Source organism: Cyclopterus lumpus, chromosome 10, assembly GCF_009769545.1.
Source record: "Cyclopterus lumpus isolate fCycLum1 chromosome 10, fCycLum1.pri, whole genome shotgun sequence".
NCBI classification, from domain to species: domain Eukaryota; kingdom Metazoa; phylum Chordata; class Actinopteri; order Perciformes; family Cyclopteridae; genus Cyclopterus; species Cyclopterus lumpus.
Genome location: NC_046975.1, coordinates 5816416 through 5839141, shown reverse-complemented (window position 1 = coordinate 5839141; position 22726 = coordinate 5816416). Strand labels below are relative to the sequence as shown.

Below are 22726 nucleotides of genomic sequence, written 5' to 3'. Positions count from 1 at the left end.
CAGACACGAGCTGTTATGGAATCGTCGGATATCTTATTAGCCATTTCGGACTGAGTTTTTTATCGCCCGAGATGAAGTTGCCTTGTTATTCATTATGTTTTACTGGTGGAGAAGTAGAAGTATTAACTAGGATGAGCTTCCCGGGGGAATAAATGTCATTGCATTTGAAGCAGTGCAGCATCGTCAATCCCACATGAGCAGCGTGGTGCGGACGGATTCATCCACTTCACCGATTGTGAAACGGCGTTGCTTTGCGTAGCGTGACCCACAGTCCTTTTAAGAACGGAGGGTTTTTCTCGAGTTCTAAACTGGAAATGGCTCATCGTCACGGTGATTGTGATGTACGAACCACAGACTGTACGTAAGAAGTGGACGAAGCGGCCGTGAACCATAAACTCATGTTTACAATGTTTACTGAGGGAATACATCAAGAGAGATGTAGAGGCCTTTTCCCATAGACTTCTTCACAATCAGACTTCTTTTTGCAAACGGAGGAGTCGCCCCCTGATGGTCAGTAGAGAGAATGCAACTTTAAGGCCCTTCCCATTGGCCTCACCTCCGAAAGCCAAAGCATTTGGAGCTCTTTGTGTACGTTTGGATGTGTCAACGTGTGTCTGTTGAGTCCCTTACGATACCTTTTTCTAAATGGTTCTTCATGTTAAAAGTAATTCATGCACAGCTGCTGTCATGGTAACACAACGTTGCACCATGCGTCATCTAACGTTGGTATATGCATTTTATATTTTACTTTACTTTAACGGCCATGGCGTTGTTGTTGTTGTTGTTGTTGTTGTTAATCTTCTTAATCAATCAGGAATATATAAATGCATCGTTAGAATTATTAATAAATTAGTCATTAAATTAGTTGACTAATAAAAAAACTACAACATTAAATTGATTAATAGATTAAAAATAAATAAACATTACGTGCAGTCGTAGCTCAGGAACAGAAAATAGCTTCAATTGGGAAATATTCTGAGGAATGCTAAATCCTAAAAAATGTCCTCCCTCTAACTGATATATTACTATGATGAAGGACTTCAGTGACATGTATTGTGAAGGAGGAGCATGGGTTCACTGGAACAATGGAACAATAAAAACAGCCACTTTATTTGGCTGCATATAAACATGTTAAAATTAGCTCGACACTAAAAAGCTGCTTATATGTTCAAGTCAATTACAATAACTCGATAACATCATTTACTACTATACTGTAAAAGGAGCCATTCTGCACAACAGATACTTTCACTGTTTTTAGTGCATTTGGCTGCAAGCTTAATTAAGTTACATATTTAAATGGGGGACTTTTACTTATAATTCACGACACTGTGATATTGACGCTTTTATGTTAAAAGGATCTGAATACTTCCTCCGCCGCTGCTCGTAATTATGTTTTTCAAATGTCACGGACCGCACTATGAATTAAATCCTTGACAGCGTTATCCCCGGACCCCGGACCCTGGCTACACGCCGCTGCTGCTGCCGGCACTTAAAAGGGCCCCCGACTCAGTCCAGCAGACGAGCCGGGGATTGACTGCAGAGACCCCCGCGGTCAGCGATCAGCAGGCGCTGCCTGTCAAGCGCTCATCGCCTGCCCCGACTTGGAACCGCCGACCTCGGGTTCGCCGCCGGAGCGTGGCCGGAACATTTTTAAATAACATCCGGCCGGCCTTCTGGTGGGAGATAAATGTCTGGTTCAGGAGGTGTGAAGGAAGGGGATTCACTGAGGAGCCGGGACAAGACGGCCCTCTTGAGGGGCCGATGACACACACCGCCGGCCTCTTAAAGTGACGGCGGAGATCAATGCTGATCATTGCGGCTAATCCGGCCAACAGAGCTGTAATGTTAATCCCCGGGGAAAACAGCTCATCTCCAATCATGTCCTGTTCTAACCAGAGCCGCTACATAACTAGCCTCTCTGTGGTGTGGATCATAAGACCCACCACACCGTGTGTGTGTGTGTGTGTGTGTGTGTGTGCGTGTGTGTGTGTATGTGTGTGTGTGTGTGCGTGCGTGCACTTAGGAGAGCAATCTTTGAAATGTGATAGGAAACGTAGCAACGTCCGTCGGATTTCGTCAGCTCTTCCGACACACAGCTGAACCTGAAGAACCCCGTGGAGACCCCCCCCCCCCCTCTGTGATCTCTCTCATCACCGGGCAGCTATTGCTGTGATGACACCCCGGCAGCACCTTGCTGATGGGAGACCTCCCTTTCATGCCATTTGGCTACAGTGCATTTCTTCCCCGAGCACCCTCTCCTCTGTCCCGCCGCAGCCAATCAAACGGCCGTTTGATTCCTTGGTCTCTATTCTATTTGTTTCCCAGAAGGCCATTTTATGATCATTTTATTATCGGCGGAATAGCTAAATCATTTCATCTCTCCCTCTCTGCGGCGGCAATCAGTGGGCTCTATGAATATCGAATAAATGAAAGCGTTAACAGGCTTTCATTGAGTGGCGGAGGAGCTTTGATATAGTATCAGAGATACCTGCTGCCTATAGAAATGTATTGGCAGGCGGCGACACGGTGAAAGACCGCACCATGTGCGTGTGTGTGTGTGTGTGTGTGTGCGCGCGCACATTCGTGTTACGTCGCGGTCGTGAGTTGACAAGCAGCCGGAGGGAAAGTGAGGCCTGATGGGTATTATGCAAATGAGGCCAGCTGTTTGCTGCATTGGCAGACTCCTCATAACTCTCTTCTAGTTCTGCTGGAAGTGGGAGAATATCTGTACCCCCCCCCTCCCCTCCCCTCGTCACCCCGTTTCTCGCCCCTTCTCTTATTTCCTCAGAGAAGGTATTTCTACACGCCGTATTTTCATACACACCCAGCTCTCTGGCGCCCCTTTTTCAGCGTTATTCCCCCGCGGACGCCCGGCTATCCATCCGCACTGTTGCAATGAAGAATGGACAAACAGGGAAAGCTTCTTTAAGCGTTTGTTGACTTCGGCAGTAGAAAGTAGATTATTCTGATCCACAGCTCCCTGAGAAAGCCAACAGAGTGTTTTCCATGAATCGGCCTCATGTTAATTCAGATACTTCACCACTGCAGACACTTAACTTCAGTCGGTAGAAACCTCTCTCGTGACCACTTCGCTGTGCTGGCAGACTATTTAAATGCTTTTTTTCAAGATTGTATTTTTACGTCTTCTTTTCCTCTTGACTTTGCCAATATCTGTCGGTGAGCCGTGAATGATAATTATACAGTTTAGCAGGACAGAAAGAAACACTAGCCTTCGTTTGGAGTCCTGTGTCTGCCCGCCTGACGCATTTAAAGCCCAATATTTAGCCTTTTGGCTCAGTTTTGGTCTCCACCACCTCCTGAAGAAAATATCGGACTCTTCTGCTGGTGTTCTCTGGCTTGTTTGAAACAGGAGCGAGTGTTGAGAGGGACGTTTCACTGTGGGTTCATCACTGCGAGCAAAACTATTTCACATTACACACATTCATTTGAATGCATCGTTAATATGAAAATATTGATTCGTGATGCTTTAAAAATCACTTCATTCTAAACAACAACAAAAAACTGGCAAATTGCTGTTTGGATAAGAAGGTCGTAAACCATGTCTGGAGCGAGACATCACTACCACTCTCATGACCATGGCAGGGGGAAGTCAATGTGATGACTCAACAAGCGGGTACAGCTGACGCCGATTTGCACCGGCTCACCCCACTCAAAAGACGCTTGATGTGGCAAATTAATGCAAAATGTGTAATATGACATCATCTGGCACCTCCGTGCACCACTTATCGTGCCAAAGCATTACGTGTCGAACGGATCAGAACTGGAGTCAGCTGCTAGGACATTTCAGGCAACTTCCGGTGACATTTGTCCACATTTGCCCTTTGTTCACGCGTCTGTTGAAGTGAGAGAGACGGGCCGGGAAATGTGTTAACTCCTGTCTTTGATCTTTTCAAGTCGGGGAAGAAGAAAAATAGGTACATAAAAGCTAACGAAGCACAACCTAAAAGGGGCGTCCATCCTTTCGGTCCCGGCGTGACCTGCTCAGCATGCACGCCGCCGAGCGCTTTCTGAACGGATGAAAGGTCCTTGACAAGACCTCGTGTCGGATGTTTTAAAGAGTAAGTCCATCTGTAGTCAGTCCACCCGGCTGCCTCAGCCGACATCCGGTTTTTTTCTATAAACGTAAACGCCAGCGTTCCCTCTCACCCGGAGAGAGAGTTACGGCGCACAAAAGGCAGGATCCTCTCGCGCCAAGGGGCGTAAACAAATGCTTTCTCTGAGAGACGCATTGATTTGGTCGCCTCGCGGGTATTACCGACTGGAGGTCTTAGTCTACCCTGCTTTCTTATTTACCGCCATATTAGCGGCCGGGCGCATCTCCACGCTCGCCTCCTCGAGGGGGGGGGGGGGGGGCAAGAAAACACCACGGAAAGGCCTCAAATCGGCGTGAAATTACACCGGCTCTTCCCTTTGAGCTACATGTAAATGAAACTTGTCACGCCGCTGTTGGAAGCGTCACCTGTCACCTCCGTGTGTACCTCGTTGCCGCGGCGCTCGCAGACACAGCTGTTTACCCACTCCACTCGAGGGTTGTGCGACTGAACGCCACCGGGAGCCGCTCAGAGCTTCTGTGCAGCGCCGACAGGTCTTCGTCATTCGAAAATAGAAGACGAGATCATCCCTAATAAAATATCATTCTTTCATAAGCCTATTGAATTTATGTGACACTGAGGTTAAAACTTTTTGTGGAACATTTTGTTCAGGAGAAGGCCTGATCTAGTAGCTAAGTCTCAATATTTTGGCATGAATTATGGGCCCTGCGTGCACTGCAGGGAGACCTTTCATGCTGTTTGGTTTGCAGAACTCCCGCCGGTCCGTCCGCACAGCGATCGGAGGGGAGCGCCGAGGAACTTTGCCCTGAATTGATTGATTCAAAATATGCAATGAAACTGCAGCGTGAACAGCTGGACATCATGATGTGTCACACTGGATTAGTCCAAAGTAAAATCATGCAGTGTGTGTGTGTGTGTGTGTGTGTGTGTGTGTGTGTGTATGTGTGTGTGTGCGTGTACAGAGGTAGATTTAAGTCTACTGTAACTTTTAGGAAAAGATCGATAGTGTTATCTCTCTCTCTCTCTCTCTCTCTCTCTCTCTCTCACACACACACACACTTGGGAATAACAAGCTCTAATCAATATTTCTATAGCGGTAACAGAAAGCTTCCACAGCAGTTTAAAGACTTATTGCGCGCACACACACACACACACACACACACACACACACACACACACACACACATATTTAATTTGTTATACTTTGTGTGGCAATATTGTATCGATACACAAACGAGCAGGTCTCGATCTTTTATTATATGAACTATTAATATGACAATCAGGGGCGTCGGGATTACCCCGATCAACTGCGGCTATATGAGTGACGGTTTCATAACCGTGAGAAGCGAAGAAGCTGCGATAGCTATGATGATGATTCCTGCATTGAGACACATTGAACGTGTCAGAGGGGTACCAACCCTCCAGTGGGGGCATTCTGGATTCAGAGAACGAGCGGGGAACCGCGGATTAACTCCACGATGACCTGCGTTAATGCTTTCTACAGCCATAACAGAGCCCGTAACGTTATTATACGTTATCATAACGGAGGAGGTTCCATGTGGGTTACATCGTGGTGCGTTCAAGCTCCGTGTAGCAACAATGAGTATTGGACGAAAGGTAATTAGAACGATATCATGATGTGTTCAAATGTAATTTCGTCCAATTGCAGTTTTTTGGTGAGAATCTTGTATTCCTCCAGTTGTTTGAAGTCGATATTTTCACAGCAACATAACTAGATATTAGAGATGAATTATGAGCTGTTTGACTTCCAAACACGAGCTCTGAGCAGCTTTATTTCATATATATAAAATTACTTTAATTTTCAGTCAACACAAATACTATATCTGTGTTTTTAGAACTCGTTGATGATGATGATGATGATGATGATAGATATTTGAGTTCACTGGCTATAGGCCTATTGGGAAATGGATAGAAGTGAGCAAAGATGTGAAACAACGGCCTAATTTATAATTGCAAATAGGAAATGAATCCGAATATGATGTTGGATATCGCAATCATTTCGCATTGTGACTTGTTGGTATCCTGATTGTATCGTGGGGCCTCTGGTGGATCCCCCGTGACTGTGTTGCCAGGCGTTGTGGTTGGCTAATCAAAAGGGTAAAGTGTGGACATTTTGCTCCCGGTTGTCTCGACAAAAAGAAATGAGCGGCGGGATTCTCCAAGCCTTCGTTTTGGCGTTTCAATCCTCCGCTTCGCCGTTTAAGCTGCAGAACACATCCAATAACTCATCTCACCAGAACAAATACAGCGATGATAAGGTGCTGTAATCAGTCGCTCATTGTCTTCCTCTATCCCTCCTTAGTCTCCCTGCCTCGTCCCCCTCGGTTTCTTATCATCAGTCTCCCCTTCGTCTCCCCCACCCCCACCCCCCCACCCCCACCCGCCCCCCCCCCCCCCCCCCCCCTCGGTTCCTGCATCCAGTTTGCATTTGCCTGCCAATAAAATTCTCCCCCGGAATAAATATGAGAGGAGTGGGAAAAAAACTAAACGGTGAGCGGGGCGATAACGGCAGCATCCATGGGTGTGTGGGTGAAAACAAAGTGAGAGAAAACCACTCACGGCCATGAATGTACTTACTCTCGTTCTCACCCCTCGACAAGAAAGTGTTGAAAGTAAAGTAGATTTTAATTCCCTCCCGTCTCCCTTTTTGCTTCCTCCTTCCCGGTGCCATATGCTCAAAGCTCCATCTCGGGCTCATTTGGAGTGCTGCGCGCGCACACACACACACACACACTCGCACGCACGCACACACACACACACACTCACACACACACACACACACACACACACACACACAAGCTCTATCAAAGCACAGGAACAGCTGGCTTGCTCGATATGGATGACTACTCGCCGGTTTCACACTCACACACACACGCACGCACACACACACACACACACACACACACGCATACGCACACACACACACACACACACACACACACACACACACACACACACCAACCCTGGTGTTTCTTGCTGTTTGGAAAAGGGAAAGAGTGAGAGACAGAGAGCAAGACAGAGAGAGAGAGAAAGTGTGTGTGTGTGTGTGTGTGTGATGGATTTGTTTGACATTTCAATTAGCCAAAAGTGTGAATATTCACCAGGAGGTCGGTGAGTGGAGGGAGTTGCCGTTCAAATCGAAACATGCAGACATGCACTCGTCTATTTATCGAATATTTGAACGTTGGTTATTGTTTGATGCCGATGTGAAGCTGTGTTTGCTCATGATGTGCTTTCCATTGAGCGTGCAGTGGTTTTACAGTTTTACACGCGTTTCAGGAAAGGTCCTGAGGTGGGCTGTATTTATTAAATTGGGCCAGTTTGAAATTGAGATCGGCCTGGGAACTCTACCAAGCATCATTGGTAATGTAAACGGCTTGTTGTTGTTTTCTTTTTGCTTGGGGTTATTGCGTGGTGTATGAAACAATATGTATCAATATCAAGAGGTTACTGTGAAATATATTTTTTAAATTACTATTATTATACAACAATAGGGGACATTGTAGGGATCAGCGTTCATCCCCTACCAACTTGATACGGCCGGTAACCGTGCTTCTTACCTCCCCCGTGTGGCCGAGGCTCAGTTTCGGCAGCTTGTTCTTGGCGTTCCCGGCGTTTCCTCCGTAAGCCTGACTGTTGTTGAACCCCTCCGTGGGCACCAGAGGGGGTTTCATCTGGGGCGAGTCACTCGGCACCTGGTCCTGGCCGTCCATCGGGCGAACGTATGCGGTGGGCTTCTGCTGGATTGCCATCGGCTTCCCCGATAGGCTACCGGGCGGGAAGGTGGGCGTGGTCAGCCCGGACGTGGGAGTGGTTAGACCAGGGGTGGGCGTTGTCAGAACGGACGTGGAAGCCAGCGGGGAGGAGGATGTAGAGAGGTGGGAGCTGGTCTCGTTTTCAAACGGGGAGGATTTAAAATGTCCACCATTTTCCGCGTTAGTGGAAGACTTGAAATGGCCGCCGTCCACGGTGGAAGATCGGAAATTGCCGCCATCTGTGAAGAAGAATGAAAAATGAAAAAGAGACCGTCAAAAAAAAAGAAAAGTCCAAAATAACCACAGCAACACCTGTTCTAATATAATTCTGTTCTGCTCTGTGCTGTCAGAATCTAACGGCAAAAAAAAAAAAAAAGAAGCCCTCTCCCAGATGGATGGAGCCAATCACAATCAAAGCAAATTATGTGTTTAGAAATCAGCTGAAAGATGTGGTTTATCATCAGATACAGATGTTCATTTTCAGGAACCCCGCCCAAAAGGTGATGGAGTCTGTTCCGCATTGAAATGATTCCACAGCACTCATGGCTCAGGTTTATTTCCTCTTCTATTGTGCAGACACTGCAGGATTGCAGCATTAGCCTAGCATAAAGACTGGAACCATTGGGAGACAGCTAGCCTCGCTCCTTCTAAAATAAGCACCACTTTAAGATATAACACGCTAACTACAAAAAGAGGTGCTAGTATGCAGATTTTTTGTCTTACTGTTTTTTCCTGCATACTGTTTTAATGCTATGCTATGCTAAGCTAAGCTAACTCTCTCTATGTTTAGCATAAAGACACACGACTGGTGTTCAGGGCGGGGCTTACCTGGAAGAGGAAGGGTTTTGGAGGGGTGTGATGCGTGCCTTCTCCGAGAAGAGGACGAGGAAGAGGAGGACGAAGAGGAGGACGAAGGGCTCGAGTCGCCTTTGAGGCCGAGCTCGTCTTTGAGCGAGCTGAACAGCTCGTCGTGCCGCTGCATTTGCTGTTCCTCCATTAGAGACAGTTTCCCTCTCCCACCCGTGGCGGCCGTGACCGGCGCCAACCCCAGAACGAGGCCGCCCCCCTGGGTGCTCTGTCCGTGGCCGGCCCTCGACCAGTCCATGGAGCTTCGGGACATTTTGGAACTCGGATGCGGGGTCGCCGTGGCGCTGGCTGACGACGCAGCCGCGGCGGGCGGCTGCATGGCAGTCGAAGAGGAGGAAGACGCGTTTCCCATCCTCTTGTCCCCGCCTCCCTCTGCTGCTCCTCCTCCTCCTCCACCACCTGTCCCTCCTCTCAGGGCTTCGTTGAAAAGCTGGGTCTCCAAGGCGGGCCTCTCCGTCGTCGACGTGGTCGGGGTCTGCAGGTTGTTGCTGCCTTTGGGGATTCCCACCAAGTGGCTCTGGTTGGAGTGGCTGGTTAACAGGTCTTTCATTTCCTCGTAGGAACCAAGCGTGTTCTGGACGCGACTGGCCAACGCATCACCTTTATTAGTCTGAAAAGGGAAGGGGGAAAAAAAGACAAGAGGGAGGGCGAGAGAGAGAGAGCGAGAAGAACATTAATTAAGTCTTTAAATTTTTCCTTTTTTCTTCCGGCTTGATGAAAAGCCCTCTTTACCACTGACCAGACATCAGGACGCGATGATTAATTTAAACACATGGCACCCTTAAGAGGGTCCCCATCCGGCCTGGTGCCATAAAATTAATGGGGCAGGAATCATTATTTGCCCGACCCCGGATTCTCAAGCAATCACGGCTTGGAGGACAGTGCGGGCCGTGCTGATATATGGAGGAATGGCCCCTTAAGCCGCTACGCGCCAACGCAGAGATGTTCCTCAGAATAGCTCGAGAGTTCCTTTAGTGTCAGCCGACGACAGCTTCATTAATGATGGAGCGGCACGTTTTGGAAAAAGGACAAGGGCAATCAGCGGGAGGGGGGGGGTTTCAGTCGATCTATATTTGGAACCGGATTCTCGCAGATTATCGCCCCCGTCCTTTGACATTTCTCTTCTACCTGAGCGACATATAAGTGAAGCAAATACATTAATCATGGGCCGGGTCTGAATTATGCAAGATTCTGCAGCCCGTAATTCAATTGAGACATTTCCTCACGAATCGCGGACGAACGGCGAGGAGACGGGAGGAAACGTCACACTGCAACTTTACGGCTTGTTGTTTTGTTTGTTGTGGGGGCGATCGATGGATCCGAGCCGTCTGACAAACCGGTAACGCGGAGTGAAAGTCGAGTAAAGCGACAGCGGGTTTAAATAGGTTGAAACGGATGAGAAGGAGGGAAGAAGACCTTCCATCTCACTTTCAGGACATTGTGAATGTTGGGAGAGGTTAATGAATAATTAAATGCAAGTTCATAGGCAGCGGGAGCTTAACTAATTGTAGGTAATATTTCTGGAGAGAGCATCGAGTTACATCCAATAGAAATAATAATGAGTCATCCCCCACACTGATTGGAGCGGAACTTAACACCGTCTACGTGTATTTCAGAAGGGGTCGGAAGAACCGCACATCTTGTGCACTTCGAGGTTTCAAAGGAGTTCAAAGAAGCAACGGAGCGGTTGGTGAACTTGATCCAAAAGTCTCCACTTCTCTACAAAGCACGTTTCTTGGCTATTTCTTGTGGGTCTGGGTTCTGTTTGTTTTTTTCTAGATGCAAACGACGTTAGTCAAAAACCCAACAATACTTATATAACAGGCAAATGATCCATGGAGAGGTCATGTTGCCGAGGAGGGGAATTTAGTATAACACCACTCTGGCATTTGCTCCAATAGAGTATTGTAAGCATCATTTTGAAGATAATTGCTATATTGCGGTAACAAGCCTAAGCGTCTACAGCAGCTCCGGAGATCATGGAGGTCATCAGGATTCATCCTCTGGGATCATGACTGTACAAAACCTTGTGGTTATCCCTCAGATGGCTGCTGAGATAGACGAGTCTGGAGCAAAGCGCTAGCATGGCTAAATGAGTTATCAAACGAGATCCCGATCGGTATTCTGTCCGTCAACTAACTGATTAATAGAGTAGCTTCCACTCTGGAGGTAAACTCTCTTCGTATCGGACTGAGGGAACTCCTGTGATTTAAGTGCTCCAACACCCCCCCACCCCCATACATACGTTACATTTACTGCATTCAACCAAGATAACGGAGGGTTGTGTTTCTCTCAAATCTACAGACACAATCCTCAGGATTATCTTGGGGCTGAGACATAACTTCTCCCTCTCTAGGGCCGTTTATAACAACTACCTAAATCAATAGCCGGATGAGTCTCCTGAATTCTGACCCAATGTGCTCTTAAAGCCCTCACTAATACTTCCCCCGGTAACTTAGAGGGAAGAGAAGACGACCTCAAATTATGAAGTCATCAGATAACCCTTGTGTTTGATATTGTTTTGTTAAGATTAGCACAGGACTAGAAACACAGAGTGAAAGGATATCTCTGTTACTATTAAACTAAACAAAAATCTAAGGTGAACACCAGGTAAAAAAAACCTCAAGAGACTGGAAGCAGCATTCCTCTCACTGCTACTCTCACTTCATCCTTCATTTTCACACTAACAAAGCAGAAAAACAAAAAGACAAAAAGAAACAGGGCAAAGAATCAAGCCTTATTTACAAAAGACTCATACAAGAAAGGAGAGAATTGCTTTCAAATAATCTTAACAAATGTAATTTTTGCACACAAACACACACACACACACACACACACACACACACAAACACTACACGCCGTGGCGAGCCAAAGTTAGCTGTGAATAAATTAGCTCATCTCTTCTCCATCTCGGGCTCATGAATAAAAGATTTGGTGGCTGAAGAGGAACAGAAAACACATTTACAGAGAGGCAAAATGGAAAACAGAGGAGAAGGAGAGGATGAATACCTATGTGTGTGTGAATGTGTTTGTGTGTGTGTGTGTGTGTGTGAATGTGTGTGTGTGTGTGTGTGTGTGTGTGTGTGTGTGTGTGCGTGTGTGTATGTGTGAATAGATCATCCCAAATAGCTGCTAACAGCATAACGCTCTTTAACAGGATTAGAAGAGGGATTAGCTAATAGCTGACAGAGAGAATGAACAGTGGAGAGGGAGAGAGGGAAAGACAGAGAACGAGAGTGACGGACACGCAATGGATACACAGGTACAGAGAGAGAGAGAGAGAGAGACTGATGAAAATATGAACGACGGAGGGAAAATAAATGTCTATAAATCCTCTGTGATAATGAAAAAGGGCGGATAAAGATCTTTAAAAGGAGCAGTTCAGTAAGTTCAGTCAGCACGGCGACCCAGAGAAAGTGCAGCGAGGTTGCACAGGCCTTGGTAAAGCAACACCCTCAGAAAAAAAAAAAAAGAATTAAATTGTTAGTGTGGCGAATAAATCAGCAGAAGAGAGTAGCAAGGTGTGCCAAAGTCGTTTCTCAAGTTTAACAGCAGTGAGAGATAAAGTGCATGGTGGGAAAAGATAAGTTGAATAAAAAGGGTGTAATATGAAACAAGTACACATGTTGTCCCCCTTTATGGATGATGCGGTCGCCCCCTCTGGGCCAGTCTCTTCTAAGATGCATCATTGCTGCCAGTTTTGTTGGAGCTATGTTTACCTTCGTGAGTTATCGTTCCCACCGTTAACTTAATCACTGTAATTAATGACAGATGTAGAAAATCCTCGGCACAATAGCCCACCGAAAGAATCCGAAATGAGGAAGGTTTTCACCCAAAACGCAGCTTTAGAACAGTCTGCATCTCTGCTTCCTGTTGCGTGTGTCTGTGAGCGAGTGAGTGTGCACCTACATTTCTGTCCACGACTTATCTCGCATTCTGCTGCAGCATAATATTTTGGGTGGCCAGTTATGGCTGCACACTCAAGGACCTTGTGGTTGCGGTGACTCACACTTTCACAAAACATATTTTGGCTAGATACTAACGGAATGGAGGTTGTGTGTTGTTAGATGCTAACGGACTGGAGGGTGTGTTTGGCTAGATGCTAACGGAGTGGATGGTGTGTTTGGCTAAATGCTAACGGAATGGACAGTGTTTTTGGCTAAATGCTAACGGAGTGGACGGTGTGTTTGGTTAGATGCTCACGGCATGGACGGTGTGCTTGGCTAGATGCTCACGGCATGGACGGTTGTGTTTTGTTAGATGCTAACGGAATTGACAGTGTGTATGGCTAGATACTAATGTAATGGACGTTGTGTTTGGTTAGATGCTAAAGGAATTGACAGTGTGTTTGGCTAGATGCTAACGGAATGGACGGTGTGTTTCGCTAGATGCTAACGGAATGGACGGTGTGTTTGGCTAGATGCTAACGGAATGGACGGTGTGTTTGGTTAGATGCTAATGGAATGGACGGTGTGTTTTGCTAGATGCTAACGGAATGGACGGTGTGTTTGGTTAGATGCTAACGGAATGGACGATGTGTTTGGCTAACAGCTTACAAAACAACCATGGTAAAGTATTACTGTGTTAGAGACTAACATTCATCAGGTGGCCAGAAACACAACTCCCAACTAATGGCAATGGTGCTTTGTTTCTGCTGGATGTTATAATTATCCCGTTTGCTACCATGTTGACCAGATCAGCTTTAAAAGGTAAGATATGGCAAAACATATTATTCTGAAACCCTTGACCCCATTACACTGCCCTCATCAAATAATCAGATGTGAACGATTTAACAGGTGATACATCAAAGTGTCTTATAATATATAATAATATGACCTAGTATTACCAAAATCGCACATGGAGAGATCCCAAAATGTTTCATCCCGCCCTAAATGGAGGTTTCTGTAGCACTTGATCACACAAACAGAATCCTCTATGTCGCCTCTGTAACATCATCGAATGGATAAGCGAGTCTGACGAAACATCTTGCACTAATTTGCTCCTCAAATACTTGTAAATGCTCAAATGAATGAAAATGTATTTGGCTCCAATCACTGTAATAATTTAAACTCCAAAAGTCCACAGTCATCACCCCCCCCCCCCCCCCCCACCACCACCACACACACACACACACACCATGACCTCACCTCAGCACTATTAATTAGTAGGAAACAATTAGTTTGAGTGTGCAGGCACCTAGGATTAGATTCATTATGAGAACAAGCTCTCGTGTGCCGCTGAACCGAGCAGCGTCTCAGCCAGAAGCCCCCGTGTCCTCTGCGCTCAGACACAACAGCCGTTAAACACATTCGGTCAAGATTCAAAGCCAGTCCGTCCCAAGGTCGATACACTTGGCGGCATAACTGAGCGTTGAAGTGCCCGGCGGCGGCAAATGAGAGTTAACAAACCAAAATCAATTTTAAACACAGGAGCAGGAGAGAGGCCGTGGACTTCATGCATGGCTAATTCACTTTCAGCTAAAGAAGAAATAAAATGATGGCACCTCGAGTGCTTCGGAACGGAACAGACCACAACCTCATGCTCAAGGATATAAAACCACTGGCCCCCGGGTGTGATTTTATATCACACCCGGGGGCGTGATATAAAACACGCCGTCTCCAACAGCCTGTGAACATCCATTTCCCATCATCATCGGCACTATAATCCGCAAAATAAGAGCCTTAAAAGGCATTATCGTGCAAAATAAATGTTTGGATAATTGTTGGTGAGCAATATTAAAAAAAAATCCCTTTTGATTGGTGCGGGGGGAGGGGAGCGACGCTTCCCCCCGCTGAGTAAGATGCCGTTAATTCACTCCCCAAATGAAATTGGGAAGTCAGGCATGACCGTTCTCCTCCCGCGGAGATGGATCCAAACCTAACAGCTGAGCGTAAAGTGTCTCCTGAACGGCGGCAGGAGAGCGCTCAGCGAGGCCAGGTTGGTAAGATGAGCGTACGCATGCTGAGTGCAGCTCATCGACGCTGAAAGACGAAAGAGTCCTGAAATTCAGACGGCTACCGTTGGTTGTTTCAGATTCAGTTAAGTTTAGGAAAAGTCTTCCTATAATATAATTGTGCGCTAGATGAGAAGACCTTATACACTACCGGGGGGCAGGAGGGCTTCAATTGGTTCTCAAACAGGCACGAGCATGCTTCAGTCTATCAGATTAGCTAAACAGTTATGATTTAACCCATTTTCACACAAATGTCACACTGATACAGTTTTTTATAAGTAGAGAACCACGAAGAGATCCACTTTAAAACACAGGGACGTCTGGATGTAAAGGACAGGAGGACCAGAGAGTTCGATTGGGACACAGTAGGTAATTGGGTCTGTAATTATTATTACCCTCATACCCCTGCTGGAGCAACACATCCAGTCCCAACCACCAGAATAATGAACGCGTTGTATCTCATTATTAAGGTTGTTTCAGCACACTAACAGAAATGTAAAAAATGTATGACTTTAATTGGAGTTACATGTTGTTTTGACAAACTTTAGTCTTTCTTTCATTCTACGTCATGCTAACCGCCTCCCACAGGCCCTCACAGAGAGTATTAATCTCACCCCCTGACTCTCAGAGAGATAGCAAATCATCATATTTCCTAAGCCCTTGCAGTGCAAAGGAATGTCTCCTGAATGATCTATTTATTCACTCTGAATCAATCAATCCCTCTCACCTTGTATGGTTCCCCAAACAGGTTGAATCCGGTCGAGAACAGGTCTTCATCCTGTTGCACCTCCTGGTTCCTCCTCTCCCACTCCCTCCTCTTCAGGGCGCTGCGATCCGACTCCAGATGACTGTGGGACACACACACACACACACACAATGAGAAGAGAAGCTTGTTAGCACCCCCACGCTGAGGCCGACACATCGCTCGCCACTAATCGGACCCGCTGGTTATTTAATGGCTAACAAGTTGTTTTTGGACCTGCAGCGAGCGTTGGATGAAATTCTTCTCCCACTGTGTGAGTAGAGTAACAGTAAAAAAAAAAAATTTAATACAGGGTCAACTCAGGTCTGTCTGAAAAATGACTCAAAATCAAGTGAGAAAGAGAGAAGAAAAAAGGATGAAAGAAAGCTGAACGCCGGTTTAAGTTTCAAAAAGTGGCAGAAAGAACCGACTGAAGGAGCCAACAGTGGATACGCAACGTGGGTAAAAATGTCCAACGGGCTTCATGAGGCTGAATGGTGTGTTGAGGAGCAGTAATAATATTCAGACACCGGCTGCTCATTGCGGCCTCCATTTACCTTCCCCTGAAACCGACTCCCTGGATAATCCTTTCCTCATCAAACACGTGAACGGTGACCCGAGTGTGTTTGTTCTCCAGAACTCATGGCGAGCTTCCCGCTTCTTTGAATCAGCTCGGCGCCGCGCTTGAGTGCTTATTTTTAGTCTAGACTTTTTGCATGAACTCCAGTGGTCTTAAATTTGATTCGTAAAGGCTGCTTGACCTTCAGACTCCCACAGGGGGCTCATCCCCAGGCTACTACAGACCGTTGCGCTGACATAAGGGTCGGACCTTTCTAAAAGCTAGTGCCCTGTAGCTTTTAGAAGCTTCTATCTGCGGGAGAGAACTTTTTATTTTTTTGTCAAAACAAGATCAGCCAAGGTTAATGTATTTCAGAATTCATGAGGAATAGTACTGAAGGTTGTTTCGTTTTGAAGCTGATCTTCCTATTTGCTGCGAAAACGTCTGGTGGGCCTTTGAGATGTGGAGGGAATGTGGAGTGAGAAAAGAAGAAAATAAAATGTCCACGTAGCAGATCAATACCACACTCATATCTGAGCGGTTCAGCACGGAGCTGGGGGGGGCCGAGGAGGCAATTAGCGTAGCTTAGCATAAGGGCTGGAATGGGGGAAGCAGCAAAAAGTATGCTTTGAATGCCACCTGTGAGGATGCAAACCCGTATTATCTAGAAATGTAACCACGACAACGTGTGGTTTAGCACCTCTGTTGGTTTGCTGAGAAATAAATGACTCATGTAATCCTGGATCCACCATTTTTTTTCAAAGCTGTTTCCCCCTGCTTCCAGTCTTCATGCTAAGCTACGCTAATCACCTCCTGGCTCCAGCTCAGCACAAAGACACGAGAGTGGTCCTGAGCTTCTCATCTTACTGGAAGAAGAAAAGAGAAAAAACATGCGCACCTCCACGAATATTGTCTAGTCTTTTGTACACCCTGAGTCATATCTATCTATTAGCACACGACTCATCAAGCGTAAAATAAATACATTGATTGAATGACTCTTTTCATATCCAGTCTAAAGGAGGGAAACCAACACACACTTTATTGTATACATACATCGTCCGTTCCTGCAACATTAGCCTGCTCCAGAGAGGCAGCCCTTTCACGGGCGTTTCTATTTATAATCAGGACAACATGATGTAACGTACGCCATTAGCCGGGCGCTTTCATTCACCCGCCCCAGTGAGAATACCCACTGAACCACAGACGTGTGTCCCGTCACGCGGCCCCAATAAAAACTCGCTTTTAATTTTGATGTCCCGAACCATCGGCCCATCCGCCTTGAAAAGCTCGAATCATTGCCTGTGGGCACCACCGAAGGTTTGCCGCTCGTGAAAACACGAGACAGCGGACAGTGAACGACGACGAGGATGATTGGAACCCCAGGTTTTATTTTTTTTTTCCTTACGTAATTGTGTATTTTTAGCGAAACCCCTGATTCACCCTGCCCTCCTTAAACTTTTTCAGTCACCAGCCTCTGCCGAGAAATCTACAAGCCGGCAGCCAAACTCACAATCTTACCAGTACAAAGCGTGTGTGTGTGTATGTGTGTGTGTGTGTGTGTGCGCATGTGCGTGTGTGTGTGTGCGCGAGGCTGTGGCCCGCCGACCCCGGAAAGGGCATCCTGTTTTACCACATCCACCGCCGCGAGATGAGACAGGCCGGCTAATTAGCGATCAACACAATTAAGAGAGACTCTCGCACTTTCTTTTTTTTTTTTCTCCCTCTACCAGACCTTGCCTTCAACATTTAATCTGTCAGCAAGATGTGAGTGGGAGTGAGAACAAGCGGAGAGGCAATGAGAGGAAAGAGAGAAGGAAGAGAAAACCACAGAGACCCATGGGAGAGAGGGAGAAGAAGAAGAAAAAAAGACCCAGTTTCAGGGGCAACAGTTTCTTAAAAAGGAAAGAAAAAACAACAGAATGATGAAAGACAAGAGTGTAGAGATGGGGGGTGGGGGGTGGGGGGGAGGAGGTGGAACAGTAAAAGGGAAGGAAGAGAAGATAGCGGTGGGAATACCAGAACGAGAATGATTGGCAGGTGAGGTGCGTGTGTTACGGAAGTTGTGCGTGGATGTGATCGGCGTGCGCGTTGGGACCGCTGGTCGACATGCACGGCGCCTGTCAGCGCCGGAAAGATAACTGACAGGGCTGTCAAGGCGACAAACACACACACACACACACACACACACACACACACACACAGATCACTGTCTATCACACGCTAGACGTTCACACGGAGGGAATCAGGTCAGATGAGGTAATTAACACATCCAGGATTTACTCGCCACCTGTCGCACGCGCAGGTTAAACTGCCGCTCGCTCTTTTTTCACACATCAATGAGTTGACTTTTCTTCTCCTTCTCCTGACTCAGATCAACCAGGCCGGTGAGAAAAGTTCAACACATAAACAAAGTCAGAGTTATATGATCGGGGAAACTGAAGTTAACTTAACGCCATACTGCGTGAGGCTGAAATAGTCTCTTCCAAAGTACAAGAAAATCAAATAAGGCTGCAAGTCAGCATCTGGGGGTGGGGGGAGGGGGCTAGCCCTGGTTGGATCCCACCACCACAACAGGGCCAGGGGAAGGTTGGCAGCTCTCGGCTCTAGGAATCTTTGAATGAAGTCAAACTCTAAAATGTGTCCTACAGCGTGACGATGTATTTGTTCAGAGCCCATGGGGGGATGGTACATTAATGCCATTACCCAGTGAAGTGTTTGGTGTACAGTGTTACCTTCACATGCAGCATTATGCTGAGGGGAATTGGACTCCAGGGACTCCACCAGCCACAGGAAAACAAAGCCATTCAGCAATTAGCTCACCGCTCCACAGGTTAGAGTGAACCCTATTATCACCAACGCTACAACACTGTTCATGCTCACTGGCACACGTTTATTCACGACTGACCGTTAGAATTCGTATAACAAGTGTCACACAGCGCCCGACCAGCTCGGCCCTAGGAACTACAATGGTTCATGGTTTTACCATTTAGGTTTCAATACATAGCAGGACAGAAATATGAATATGTAAATAAATAAATAAATACGTTTCCGTATTTGCATTTGTTTTTGCTCTTAATTTGCAGTGCTTTGAGCCACCGTAGTTAAATCAGAAATCAGTTAAACTTTGAGCGATGAATATTCAAATGTCATGTGTTTTGATCCCCCTCCTCTCATTCTGTTATTGATAGACCCGAGACAGCAGCTAGTTCTGCTCACAGAGAATAATGCGACATCGACTTTTGAAAGACCGAAAGGAAGGAGGAAGGGAAGGAATATGGAGGGATGGAGGGATGGAGAGATGGAGGGCGGACAGACGGACGGACAGATGGACGGGTTGGTGGGGGATTAATAACATTGGTGACATCAGCAGTGGGCATACTGTCGATGTTGATATATTCTCTGAATGAAAATGTAGCGATGGCAGCTTTCTTTCCTACCACTCTGCTTTCCTTCTGTGTGTGTTAATGTGTGTGTGTGTGTGTGTGTCCTGAAGTAATGCTGATAGCCAGAGTAAGCTCTGGGAATTTAATCTCAGCAGAGCTATGCTGTGCTCCCCTGATAGCTAAAAAGTAAAGCGCGCACACACACACACACACACACACACACACACACACACACACACACACACACACACACACACAGACGCAGTGAAACACAGCCTCTCATTCACTTTCACTGCACAGTACTTCAGCAACACGCTCCCCCTTCCTCCACAACTGCTACTCGGGTGCCCATTAGCAAGGCACTGAAGTCTTTGCCATCAGGCTACAATCTATATGTTCTAATAATAGTAATGGGGCTGTGCACAGATGGTGGTGTTTGCTTTCATTTATTAGATTTACTTATATAACCCAGTAAGAAAAAATTAAAGAAAAACATAAATGTGCTTCCATCACAGCGCGCAGCAGCCAGATGTTGAAGCTGGTCGGCGAACGGAGTTGAACATGAAGAGGTTTCTGTGTTCTGTCGTCAGTCGTTGAGGAGAAAGGCTCCGTTCTGTGTATGCCATCACCAGAGCTTCCTGGAGCCGCTCCATTGGAAATCAACTGGAGCCTGACTGTGTGGACTCACGCTGCATTTGAGTCTCATGGGAATAACTGTCAGGACAGTTCAAGGCGGACGCCTGGAAATAGTTTTTTAAACTGTTTCGGGGCAATGAAGACATTCATTGGCGGGACCCCGAAAAAAAAAAAAAAGGATTTTCAGTCGTCGACGTGTGTCTTTCGTCATCAGAGTCATCAGAGTTATGCTTTTCACACCACATTGATAACTGTTCACATTAAAAAAACAAAAGACGGTAGTTAATTCCTTTTGTTACGACTGCTTCTTTCATTTTAGAGTACAGAATGTTCAGAGTTCAGAATTAATATATATATATATATATATATACGTACATATATATATATATATATATATATATATACAGTATATACGTATATATATATATATATATATATATATACAGTATATACGTATATATATATATATATAGTTCATTATAATTTAAAAAAGTTAAATAGTGCACATACTTCTTTATGTACCCTGAAAAAGGAGACTAAACTTCACACAAACGTCCCTTATTAATTACGAGTCTTTGCAAAACGTGCTTTACAGGAACAACCCGTTACAGGAACAACCCGTTACAGGAACAACCCGTTACAGCCTGTAGACGACACCGGTCTCCCAGTAAGCACAGCACTGAGGCTCTGGCAATGGTTTATGCCACCACTGCTTTTTGATTTCCATTATTCCAACGTTTAGCCAGTGTTGTCACTTAAAATGACATTCTATACAATTCCATATTTGGTAATGCCATCCCTCTTTGCTTCCTCCCACAGAGAGTCCCTAATTAACTGATTTAACTGTTCAAAATTCCCCGGGAGGGAGTTTTACCCCAAGACATAACATTCCTGTATCTATCCATCTAAATTGCAGCGAGCTAATTACTTCCCGACGGCAAGTTCCCCGACGACGCCGACACGTGCGCCTATTAATTATTCCACATCACATTTTGTGAATTATCTTAGTCATTACCACAAGCTGGGGTCACCTGCACTGAAACAAGATGAACAGGCACGAGCCTTCTTTTCCCTCTTTTTGTACGACAACGATTTAATGGTCCTTGTAAACAAATGAAAACATTGTGTAGTATAGCACGAGTTCAGGCAGGTCGGCGCCACAATTATGCAACCGAGCTGAACCGCTAACGAAATGCCTGTAGCTCGCTAAAAACGTTACATTTCAACATATCTCCACCAGTGGAGCACTTCATAACCAAAAATGACGATGGCACGGGACAACAATGTTAGCTTTGTGTTAGCAAGTTACTGTAGCTAAGACACTCAATAGTCTAATGCATAGCTTATTGAAGTATCCACTTTCCACGATAAGTTGCTTGCTGTCAAAAAGCTTAACTTGCACAAAAGGTTAGCCTCAAACTGACAATACAACGTTATTACGCTCTGTCTATCAGGAGGCAACCTCCGGGTCTGAGAAGTGAAGCCAACGAGGAAATGCCTTAAACATGCATTCTCTCCAATGGCCAGCAGGGGGCGACTCCTCTGTTTACAAAAAGAAGTCTGATTGTATTGAAGTCTATGAGAAAATGACTCTATTTCTCTCTTTAATTATTCCCTCAGTAAACATTGTAATAATGAGTTTATGGTCTCAATCTCTAGTTTCAAGTCTTCTCCAATATAGCACAATCAAAGTTCAAAGTTCAAAGTTCATTTAGTAAATTGTGGTCCATTTAGAGTCAAAATAGATGGTAAAGTAGGGTATGCTTTAGGGCGTGGCTACCTTGTGATTGACAGACTGTTGCCACTTCATTGTTGGGTCTGGTAGTTGTCCATGTTTTCGTCTCCCAACTTGTTTGCACTTTTTGAATGTTTTTCAGTTCATGAAAGTTAGTTGTAACATTTTATGTGAGCTACAAATTCCTTATCCAGCATTTGATTGTACTTAGCTCCGCCCTCTTGTGTCACTTCTGGTTGCAAAAAGACAAGATCACAAACTTGAGGCTTCACAACGGCAGTCCACAAACGTTGCGGTTACTGATACTGGGATGGCTAATCCGCGGCCCGCTGTCCGGGTCTGGATCCAGACGTTGTGGTACCTGGACCCAGACGTTGTGTTGTGGTATCTGGACCCAGACGTTGTGGTACCTGGACCCAGACATTGTGGTACCTGGACCCAGACGTTGTGGTACCTGGACCCAGACGTTGTGTTGTGGTATCTGGACCAAGACGTTGTGGTACCTGGACCCAGACATTGTGGTACCTGGACCCAGACGTTGTGGTACCTGGACCCAGACGTTGTGTTGTGGTATCTGGACCAAGACGTTGTGGTACCTGGACCCAGACATTGTGGTACCTGGACCCAGACGTTGTGGTACCTGGACCCAGACATTGTGGTACCTGGACCCAGACGTTGTGGTATCTGGACCCAGACATTGTGGTACCTGGACCCAGACATTGTGGTACCTGGACCCAGACGTTGTGGTACCTGGACCCAGACATTGTGGTACCTGGACCCAGACGTTGTGTTGTGGTATCTGGACCAAGACGTTGTGGTACCTGGACCCAGACATTGTGGTACCTGGACCCAGACGTTGTGGTACCTGGACCCAGATGTTGTGTTGTGGTATCTGGACCAAGACGTTGTGGTACCTGGACCCAGACGTTGTGGTATCTGGACCAAGACGTTGTGTTGTGGTACCTGGACCCAGACGTTGTGTTGTGGTATCTGGACCCAGAC

At 46.2% G+C, this 22726-nt stretch overlaps 1 protein-coding gene across 1 annotated transcript in view; it reads right to left on the bottom strand.

Moving 5' to 3' along the window:
- aff2 (AF4/FMR2 family, member 2) overlaps positions 1 to 22334 on the bottom strand; it is a 97925-nt gene extending 75591 nt beyond the window's left edge. The window contains 5 exon segments of the mRNA XM_034544154.1: positions 7655 to 8088; positions 8678 to 9326; positions 15397 to 15462; positions 15464 to 15517; positions 22086 to 22334. Coding sequence (XP_034400045.1) covers positions 7655 to 8088; positions 8678 to 9326; positions 15397 to 15462; positions 15464 to 15517; positions 22086 to 22334 — 1452 coding nt within the window.
- Between the last annotated feature and the right edge of the window lie 392 nt (positions 22335 to 22726).